Source organism: Channa argus, chromosome 18, assembly GCF_033026475.1.
Source record: "Channa argus isolate prfri chromosome 18, Channa argus male v1.0, whole genome shotgun sequence".
Taxonomy (NCBI): Eukaryota; Metazoa; Chordata; class Actinopteri; order Anabantiformes; family Channidae; genus Channa; species Channa argus.
The window spans coordinates 5,372,555-5,383,380 of record NC_090214.1 but is presented as its reverse complement, the minus strand read 5'-3'; the positions used below and the strand labels follow the sequence as shown (position 1 = coordinate 5,383,380).

Genomic DNA, 10,826 nt, shown 5'->3' with positions numbered 1-10,826 from the left:
GACCCGATCCAGACTAACCCCAGAACTCTTACAAGACTGGGCACATTGGATCGCCTGACTGTTTCTTTTACTACTGAATCACCTAAACGTTCCCATTCTGCATAGTAGTCACTGGGGGCCAAGGAATGTCAGCGAGGGAAATAACTTTCTATTTGTTGCGCGTTGTTCACTTATAACCTTGGAAACAGCACTTGTGAAAACAGTGTCACTACAAGGTTCATTTAGCAGCTGTCATCCAGCTCCAGAAACACTACTAAATGGACCTCACTGTAAAACTATGCTCTCACACTTAAAATTGAATAATTAAAAACAAAATGTATAACTGCCAAAAACTACATTAGCATGCTTTGGGAGAGTTCTTTTAGGAAACAGATAAAATCACAAGCTAAGACTTTTACAAGTCACTGCGTATTAGGTGAACACTTTTATGTATTTATTTTTTTAGAGTTGTGTGCCAGATTTACCAATCCTCCCCAGGATCTTCACTGAACTACAACACAAGGAGAAGGAGGAAGGGGGGGAAAGGAAACTTCTTCCTTATCATGCAACTGTTTGGCCTTAACGAGCTGCAATTTAGCAGATTGGATCTGACAGTGACCTGAACCGCTGCAAACATTGGCCTGCACGGCCTGTCATTAGCCATCAGCTAAAGCAATTCATATACCAGCCATCAGTGTTATATTAAACTAATGTTCATTAAATGCAAATAACCTTCCAGTTTGGTGATTCCTGCGTTTCCCTCTAGACTGCAAACGCAGCAGATGACCATGGGGTGAGAAGGCTCGATAAGGCCCCTCGTCGCCCCCTTCAAGATCTCTGCACCACAATGGGGAAAGAAAACGCTTCAAAAAAAAAATAAATTAAAAAAAAAAATCAGACTCGCCAAGCGGTTTGAGCAGGATGGGGGGTGTTTGTGCAGGCTACGGGTTTTATCAGCGGCAAACACTCACAGGAATTCCGGTTTGGGATTGTCCGTCCAATTCCTGCGTTCCACAGGAAGCGCAGCATAAAAAGCAAGTGAAAAACGCCCAAAGACATTTCATTTGTCGCCAGTCGCTTCGCAGGCAGCACCTCGAACTCACGGCGAGGTTTTTTTTTATAATTATTTCAATTTAGCAAACCGAGTTTTAAAAGAAAAACAGGCACCATGGAAGAGGTCTGTAAGCCTCTGGGCCGGCGGCTCGTGCCCATGGCCGCCTCCGGACGTGCGTGCGCACACGCACCTGATGTTCCCATACTGAGAGGGTGAGAGTCTGACACGTTTTTAAGCTTCGTCTTCGTCCTTTACATCTGCATGTGTGTGTGTTTGCAATTTTGTTTTACGTTTAAATTTAAATCAGCCCAGGACAGAATAAACTTTATTGATTTACTTGATTTCTTGATTCTATTTTATTGAGAGTTTAAGAAAATGGAGGAATCGTCGTTTGCAATTTGTGCTATAAAACCCAAAGAACACTGAAACGCGTTCCTTTACCTGTAAACCTGGATTTTGTTTTTTCCCCATAAATCATTGCAAAATATCATTTAATTTCGATTTTCAACATGTGTAGCTTGATAATAGTAGATAGACAGTAATAACTTCTACATGGGAATATAGTCCATGTAGTCTTGAAGACAAAAGCACAATATAAAGATGGGCTTTACATACTTACTTATTTTTTTTTCCGAGGAATTGATTTCTAATTAATATTCGCATTTACAATATGTCTAATTATTTATTTGAATTCTACTAAACCTTTATTTATTTAAGGAAAAGAGACGGTTCTCCTTCAGTTTGAATGTTGATTGAAGAATTCTTTGACGCACAGTGAAATTATTTTTGCCTGTTGATGGAGCTCATAATGCCACACTGGCCCCATTAATGCGATTACTAAAGTTTATATCCTGCGTGAGGCGCCTGAACCCTGAGTAAATTGATAACAACCTTGACTTGACTAACTCGTTGCTGCAGCCTCAGATTGTGTTCCCCCCGACCTAAACAGGAAACATGTTCGAAAGTGATATGTAAAAGTTCAGTAGCCCAAATGATCACAGCCTGTCATGAATGAAAAACTGAACCCTAAATAGGCTGCGCCGTGACGTCACACACGGGTCCCCCCGGTGCAGGCAGTCTGAGCTGCGGGACACCCAGATGCAGGAGTGGGAGGAGGTCCTACCATCACCCCCCCATGCTCTCTGACAGTCTGAGCGCCAGGACAAACCTGACTAGTAGCGGAGTTTTTATCCCTGGACTTTAGGCTCCACCAGCGGAATATACCGGGACTATCTTTGCTCAAGCCGCGGCTGTTCCTCCACGTCTTGCAGGTTAGAGCCGTGTTTTGTGGAGTTTAACCTTAGTCAAGATTACATTTCATTGCACGGTTTGGAATTACATTTGTATCCATGCCAGCGCCCCGGAGTTTGGCTTGTGCGTCCGCGCCCAGCGCCCTTACTTGTTGTTCTGTGTAGGAAAGTGATCTGTTTCTTTATTATTGAAGTCATTCGTTGAATGTGTGTGTGTGAGTGTGAGTGTGTGTATGAGTGTGTGTGTGTGAGAGAGAGAGCATTACAGAAATGGTGTGTTGGGTGAAAGATGTCATCTGTAATCTTTAGACATGTGCAGCGCGCCCTCTCATGGCGGATGAAAGAAATTGGTCTGTTTAGGTTTGTGTCAGTAGGCCAGAAAGTGATGTCCAAATTACAGACCACACATGTCCTATGATCTCAGATGTTCCTCTGGGTTACATGCATTCTTGTATGAAATGTATATGAATCAAAATAACTTGTATATAGAAAAACAAATGGAAGATTGCTTCCATAAGTGAGTGTATGGCTAGTTTGTTGGCTTATGTAGAAATGTATGTCGTACTTTATCCACCTCAAAGGAAAATGAGTTTCTGATATTGTATTAGCCTTCCATGGCGTCATAACCTTATCCAATACATCAGAATTATTTGTAGGCACGCGGCTATACCGCAGTCAACAAATAGAAATGCTTTGCCAACAGCACTGTTCTTGTTGCCAATAAGATTATGTGGGCATCAGACAGACATGCAAGCTTGTCAACCGAGGTTCGGCAATCGCACCTGCCTGCCAGAGCTTTTCCTCAGAGTTTGCTCTGTTAAAATGTGTCTGTGGGATTCTCATCAGAGCAGATCCAAGGTGACTGAACTCTGGAACTGCTGCATCACGACCATCCTTCCTTACAACGGGGAGGCTTGGTCCTTCTTTTAATCTGTTAGACTACATGATAATTCAGTATCGCTCTCTTATGGTGTGATGGGATGAGTTAACATTTTAGTGAAAGGGAAGTTCTTTGTATGTTTGCCCCACCAGCTGCACGTAGGAGAGACTTCAGCGTTATGGCTTAAACATACAGCCGTCCACACACTATACATGTTTGTGCATTACATAGATGCTAAATTTACTTTAGCATCAAACCAATAATAAATAAAACCGATCCACTGTAATGTTCCTACCAGTTTTCAGGTGTTTGCCTAGTGCCAGTTATCTACTGTCGGAGTCCACTGCTTCTTCCTGTGGCTGAGGAACAACCATAGATTAAAAGCGTTCATGTTTATTTTTGTCCTCTCAATGGATCCAGACTGTGTTGCTCACTTTCATTCCTGGCACGTAAATGTGACAACTTTGCAGTCTCTCAGTGTGATTTTAAGGATGTCTGCCTGTATCATTTCCATGAGAAGTCCATTGTTTCTCACTCTCTTAGCTAAACTGCCCTTGTCAGCCACTAATGGGGAATGACAGAGGTTTTATAGATGGTTTGTGGTCCAAGATTTCCACCCATAGGTCATGTGCACAAATGTGTTTGAGAAGGGATGTCTGCTTCAGTCCACTCTCACAGACAACACACAGCTGACGCTGACAGTGCTGGCTACAGAGCCAGAGTCCATCCCTGCAGTGGTCCATCTCTTCAAAGGAAATGTGTTTTGACCTGTGGCTGCAGAGGAATGAGCTGTATTCCATTCATGTTTCTGTCAAAACTCTGTGGTATTCATCCCCTTGATCACCCCATTTCTTAGCTGAAGTGGGCGTGTGAAAAAAAAATGTGTGCTGAATTTTGCTTCAATTAACTTACATTTCCTTTCTTTACAGGTAGCAAGAGTTGTCCTCCTGGAGGAAAAGGCCCTAGCGTGAGGAGACGTTGAGAGAAGAGAAGAGTGTGAGAGACCGAGCAAAGGAACATGGGAAATGGGAAGACAATGTTCCAAATGCTGCTTCTTTCCTCATCTCTCTTCATCCTTCATGTGATGAGCACTCCCCAGTTCATCGCTCACCACGGGTAACAGCCCACTTAATGCTCTTCCTGTGTTTATTTATGGCCTGACTCTTCGCTTCAGCTGTCAGTAAAACTTGTTTGTTTTAGCAACTTCTTTGCAGGATTTGGCATTCCCACCCATTGTGAATGTATACAAACTGGTCAAATGACATTTAAACACTCTCTCAGAGCTCGGCCCCTGTGTCCCACACTGTTAGATGCACACAAACGTGGGAGCAGGGTCAACTTGTAATTATCAGTTGACTTGCACCGAGAACAAAATAAACTGTGGAAAAGTCAAAGATCAGCTCTCAACTGTGACACATCCAGGAGTCACGGGTCACTCAGGAGCAATTAGGCTGCACTGCAACATTTGACAGAAACATTAAGGGTCTAATCTGGAAGATTTAAGGTGCAAGCTCAGGCCTAAACTGGAAACTTACTTACAGTATGATACAGTTAAAAGGAAGTTCAGCATCTCATGCTATTTGAAGCCAAATGTCTGCAATTTGAGTCACTTTTAATGTTCAGTCTCATGTGTTCTTTCTGTAGGAGGAGGGTGTGTGGCCGAGACCTCCGTCACAGTGTTGCCATGGCTACAGAGTCCTACATCCAGCCGGTGCACAAGCCCTACATCACCATGTGTCAGGGGCATCGCATCTGCAGCACATACAAGTAAAGCACTCTCTTAGCCTACCAGCACGCAATGACACACACTGAACACACACAAGTAATAACAGCTGTTATTGGTTAAGCGCTATTTCAACTTCAAAGTCACACATTGACTGTACATGGGACGAGGACGGGGGTCATAACAGTGTCGATGAAGACATGCTGACAATGTTAATTCAATGCCCGATATGTGTAGAAATGGTACGGTTTGCAGAGGAGCCCTAAATAGATTTAGATTCTCTCCCACACACACACACAAATACGCGTTTTGCACAGAACTGGGTCATGGTGGCACATATTTGTGAGGAATCTAAATATCAACTACTTTGTCTAAGTACGGGAAATGAACTGCCTGCCCGCTGAGACCGCGGTCATGTTTATTTTGGACGGCGTTTGCCTTCATACTTATGCACCCTCGATGCCTTTCCAGCTCCGATGCTTTTCAGTCCCCCCTTAACATTCCCTCTGTTTTAATCTTCTCTTAACCCTTCCCGCACCACAAAGTCAGGTTCACTTTTGAATTTTTCTCATTCTTTGGCTCATTACAGGGGCAGGCATCAGACAAATACAGGCCTCAAATCCTTTTATATGATTATCTGATACTTTTGTTTTCAGAAAATAGATTTTTGTCCCTTTCATTTTATTGTATAATTCTGGTTCTTTTGTCATTGATTTCTCAGCCTGACAGAATATTAAAAGCACTCGACTGGCTCAACCACACACGCGCACACACACACACACACACACACACACACACACACACACACACACACACACACACACACACAGGAGTGCAATGACAGCATTATGAAAACCAACAACTCTAACTGCTGTGTTTTCTCTCCTCAGAACTGTGTACGCAGTGGCGTATCGACAGGTGAGCAAACTGGCTTCTTCCTCACATTTCTACCCAGAGTGCTGCCCGGGCTGGCGGAGATTTCACTCTTACAACTGCAATCAAGGTAACCTCATAGACGGATTGTGAGAACATGAGCACAAACAGTGAAAAAGGCCCCACTTTTTCTAAGTAGCTCCTATGCGGAGACATGTTTTGTTTTGTTTTTTTATCATATTGTAGTCTCATTTTGATGATTTTGCCCTGTAGGTACATTCAGTAATCTACTTATGGGTAACAGGGACATGTGATTGTTGTATTTACTGTGCCTGTAAGTGGAGAAGGTTGTTGAGTGTTAAAGTAATATTAAATTAATACCGCTGTCATGCCTGTGCATTAAAGATGAAGCTGCAGCCAGTCACTTAGCTTATCATAAAAGCAAGAGCAATTTGCTGATATAGCTTTTTTCAAGGCTAAAAAAGACAATGTTAAAATGTTGGTTCTCATTCATCCATTCAGACACACACTCACACAGGCAAGGTGCTCACCTGACCCACCTGACCCTGCGGCTGCCTTACCAACTGAGCTAGAGCCCCCCATCATATAATGCCTCCTGGCGTTATATGATTGGTGCTGATGTTCTCATTTAACTCTTTCAAAGAAGGCAAATTAAGTGCATCCATCAAAATGTCCAACTGCTTCTTTTAAATGTCTCTTACAGCTGTATGTGGACAAAGCTGTTTGAATGGAGGTACCTGTTTAAGACCCAACCAGTGTGCCTGTCCGCCGGGCTGGACGGGGCACCAGTGCCAAACAGGTAGACACACACAAACACACATTTACTTGCACAACCTCTCATGATTTCTGTGTGCATAGTCAAAGACAAAACTGTCTTTCTTGTCTGTTAGACGTGGATGAGTGCAGCAAGCAGCCGCCGTGTGACCATGAGTGCGTGAACACAGCAGGCAGCTACCGATGTGCGTGTAGAAACGGCTTCACGCTCACCAGAGACGGACGCTCCTGTCAAAGCCTTCCCGCTCCTTCACCTCCCCCTCCCTCTCAGACAACAATGGGTGGTCACGCTAATACGGGTAAATGAGCGACACAAATGTGTGCACGTGCATTCCCATAGCATAATTGTGTGTCTTGCAGCAGCAAGGTGTCTGGCGCACAGAAGAAAAGAACATAGCCAGCTTCGCGGTCCATTATTACTTTTGGTACGCGCTATGCCGCTCTCAACTCGTACCGTGAGTAATAATGCACTGCGACTGGTGCCAACTCCAAATGGATGTCTTGCGGTCTGGCCCCGTGAAGTCAGACTGGGACCAGTTGGACAGTGACTTGGGACAGCCAACATCTGACTCTAATAGAGCCCCTGTGATAACAACATATTTTTGTCCGGCACATTCCATCGGTTCCCTTAAAATGCTGTCTCTTACCATGGAAAAGTCCATTTTAGCTTGTGCGTGCATCCTGTTCCTTAGCAACAAAGTCCTCCAACTCCCCTCCGTGTCTATATAAATGTTAGTTGAACCCAGAATATTCCTTGTAATTCTTGTTCTGTGTCAGCATTATTGCTCCTTTGGGAATTCGAGCAACATGAAACCTTAAAGACCTTTCCCTCATTCCCCAGTCTTTCCACCTTTGGGGATTTTTGAAAGTCACCATGATGTAAATGTAAAGGGGTTATTGTTTCATGTAGTGAGAAAGAAATAAACATTTCCAATTTAATGTGAGAGTCACAAAAAGAATCTCAGAATCGGCTCCGAACTTCCTCCTATTTATTAGCATTTCTGATAGGAAGAAAGGAAGAAACTCCTCAGCTGATACCGTTCACCCCTGTGACTCTACACGATATGGATTGATGAGAGTCTTGGGAGTGTTGCTGAGTCATCAGAAAGACTGAAAAACACAGGAAGAATGAATAATTCCGAAAAAATCCAAATGTGATAGATCTTTCTACTTCAGGAAAGCGACGGAGGGTTATTTGTGTTTCACAGCTCAGCTCTCAGATGCAAAAAATGCAAAGCCAGCAGACGTAAGGCTGCGATCCATTACCCGTTCACATGCGCACGTCAGTGGGATGTTGATGGAGATCACAAACACCGGTTTAAAAAAAAAAATCTGACTCTCGCTCTAAATTGGCCAAGCTGCTGTGGAGGAGTGTTGGCCTACATTTATGTCTCTTCATCTTCCTCTTTTTTTTTTTTTTTCTTACATCCCCCTTATTCACTCTGCTCTTGGCCAACACTTTTGTGTTCTCATTCCAGCTTCACCAACCCTGTCTGCTGGGGGTCATCGCCAGCTCCCCACCCCCTTCTCCCCCATTTTCCTCCTCCCTCCTCCTTAGCCTGTTTCTCAACTCATTCTTGTCTCAGTAATGGACCCCATCTGGGAGAGATTGAGTCGTTCTCAGTCTCTGCCCAAGCACGGCCAGAGAGCAGATCTGGATTCCGCTTATTGCAGGGACATTCCCCCCCCCCCGTTGGAGGCAGGCAGAGACTTCTCCATAATCGATGCGACGGATTCATGAGTGATCATCTATTTCTGGTGACCCCTCTCTTAGCCCGGTTATGAGCTTTTTCAGACGTTCCCATATTCATAATTCTCCCCTCTGCCCTAAATTCCCCAGACTTCTCTGCAACCCTGTGGTTTTGTACATTACAGTGGCCATGAATCATTCTAGGAGAGGGATTGATGAGGGCAGGATGCTCAAAGCACTCTTCTGAGATATAAACTTAAGCTCTGGGAAGGACGGTTAAATAAAAACCTAGCCCTAACCCTTCTCGCCACCCCTCTACACTTGGTTTCCACAAATTTGAAAGCTGAACTTGCCGTACTCTGATGCATATGCCTGCATTTGTGTGGTGTCTTCAGGTGGAAGGCTCAGCCCGGTGGAGAACGTGACAGAAGAGGTACAGAGCCTGAGGGACAGAGTAGATCTCCTTGAAAAGGTAGACACGAACACATAAAAGCCACCTACTCTGATACCACCCTGCTTCACTCAGCAGGAACATGTCTGGCTCTTGTATGATGAAATGACATAAAATCCAAGTTGCTATTTATTGCCTAAACCAGACCTGCTCTTTAAATATACTATGGCTTTTATTAGATTCCTGCTTGTGGCTAGTGAAAAAAAACATAGTCAATGAAGAATAATTGTATAACTATAATCAGTTGTGTTTACGATGTAAGTAACAGTTGTTTCCTGAAGCGGTTTTTACTTTTCCCTGATTTCCCGTCCTCTTCCTCACTCATTACAGAAGTTGCAACTTGTGTTGGCCCCCTTTAGCACCCTCTTCCCTCTGTCACTGGATGAGGGCATGTCAGAGAAAACCACCTTACTGTCTCACTCCTTCCAGCAACTAGACCGCATCGATTCCCTCAGCGAGCAGATTGGCTTTCTGGAGGAGCGCCTCGGCACGTGTGAGTGACCACACGCTTTTATTGCTTTTATTGCTCATAGCTGAGAGCATAGCATTTGAAGTAGGGAGGACCTGTGTTTAGTTGAACTAAAGTTATACTTTGTATCGTAGAAAAGCAAGAATTGAAGGTTTGAACTTAATTAAAAAAGAGCAGGGACCATGTAGGTCAAGTCTATATTAATTTAGTCTAGCAATGTGATAAATGTAATGCCATTTATACTATTATTGGCTATGACATAAGTTAAATGATACAAAGTATCTTGGACTAAAAGTGAATGATTTGCTCTTAAACTAAATCTAATATAAAGACATTAAATATTGAAGAAATATAGGGCTACAGCAAGGTCGCTGTTCTGTTCTGGTATGTTAAATTTTATTATATTAAATATGTTTCTAATACTCTTTATCTTAGTTCATATGTAAAATGAATGTTATTGGAATCACAGCCTCTGAAACCAATCAGTCTATAATATCTCTGGAGATAAAGGACATGGTATTAAATTTCAAAGCATTACATACACTAGTAGTTTTTGAAAAATGTACTAAAGGTTACAAATGTGAATTTCATGGTTGCAGAGGATCACTAAAAGTTATTATGACCCACCATGAGAAAAGTGAAAATTGAATCATTATGTCAGATTTCCATATCAGATTTCCCCATGCAGAATCCTGGGCCTGAGCTTTTATTAACTTATATTTTTATGAAATTGTAAGCACTATTGAATTTGGTTTTTATTAAATAATGGTCAGCTATTACAATTTGAGACTTGAGATCATGAAGCTCTGACTAACAAATTGCAAGGCCAATGACCTTTAATTCCTTTCAGTATTCAAGTGGGTATGAAAAGTAGTTTCAGCATAACCTATTTCAAGCCATTTTACAACAAGTATGCAATTAATTCAAAAGCTGTGTACGGTAGGTAATACATTGTTAATACACTGAACTATTTTCACTCTTCTCTTTAGGTTCTTGCCAAGAGAATTAACCACAGAACATCAACCATCACTGTGTTGCAAACTTGCCAAAGATTGCAAGCACCGAGGCAGCTGGCGATTGCCAAAAAGCTCAGTAAGAAAGCAGCAGCCTTAGTCCTATTGTGATGCAATCACGGCACTAATCAAGTGTGATTTTCACAACTCCCAACAGGTGTATTTACATTTCTTGCTGAATCACTGTCAAAATTGTGAATTTGTAAGAGACCGCGACAGGCAGTTTCACCATTACATCATCCCTGTAGAACGTAAAAACCAACCCGCTGAAGGTCAAGGGTCAAACTGGCCACTTTGTTTCTGTGTTTCTTGTGCAGCTGTGTCCTCGGTCTGAGCCCTAAACTGCCCCGGGGCCAGAGATTGAGGTCTGTATTTATATATTTAACTTATGATTACATTTAGGTATTTCTCAGTGCTGCAGTGACATTTCTACCTAGTTTTGTACCATTTTATAATAAAATGTTTTAATAAAAACAATATTGTGCTCACTAATATGAAAGGATTGCTGTATAATGCAAATACATATACTCATCTACACTGCTGATACAAGGAAGAACAAACTCTCAAATAAGAAAAGAACAGAGGATGTCTCCCGTTGAACCACACAAACTATTGTACCACAGCAGAGGGTGAAGTATTCAAAATTACT

General features: G+C 42.7%; 1 protein-coding gene across 2 annotated transcripts; it reads left to right on the top strand.

Annotated features, from left to right (window-relative positions):
- The first annotated feature begins 1,070 nt into the window (after positions 1 to 1,070).
- egfl7 (EGF-like-domain, multiple 7) lies at positions 1,071 to 10,654 on the top strand. Of its 2 annotated transcripts, none has more exons than XM_067483634.1 (9): positions 1,071 to 1,245; positions 4,093 to 4,279; positions 4,808 to 4,930; positions 5,777 to 5,889; positions 6,484 to 6,579; positions 6,671 to 6,853; positions 8,640 to 8,716; positions 9,026 to 9,188; positions 10,154 to 10,654. In XM_067483634.1, exons 2-9 carry the CDS (start codon positions 4,182 to 4,184, stop codon positions 10,171 to 10,173), a joined length of 873 nt encoding a protein of 290 aa, XP_067339735.1. In that variant the 5' UTR covers positions 1,071 to 1,245; positions 4,093 to 4,181; the 3' UTR covers positions 10,174 to 10,654. The 2 variants fall into 2 exon arrangements, with proteins under 2 accessions (XP_067339735.1, XP_067339736.1); XM_067483635.1 differs by lacking the exon at positions 1,071 to 1,245 and adding an exon at positions 1,813 to 2,304.
- The last annotated feature ends 172 nt before the right edge of the window (positions 10,655 to 10,826 follow it).

Excerpts from the sequence above, each read along its gene's own strand:
- egfl7 (XM_067483634.1), top strand. The coding sequence starts at position 4,182 with ATGGGAAATGGGAAGACAATGTTCCAAATGCTGCTTCTTTCCTCATCT. Across the intron at positions 4,931-5,776 it reads CGCATCTGCAGCACATACAA|AACTGTGTACGCAGTGGCGT; the intron begins GTAAAGCACTCT and ends TTCTCTCCTCAG. Across the intron at positions 8,717-9,025 it reads GAGTAGATCTCCTTGAAAAG|AAGTTGCAACTTGTGTTGGC; the intron begins GTAGACACGAAC and ends CACTCATTACAG.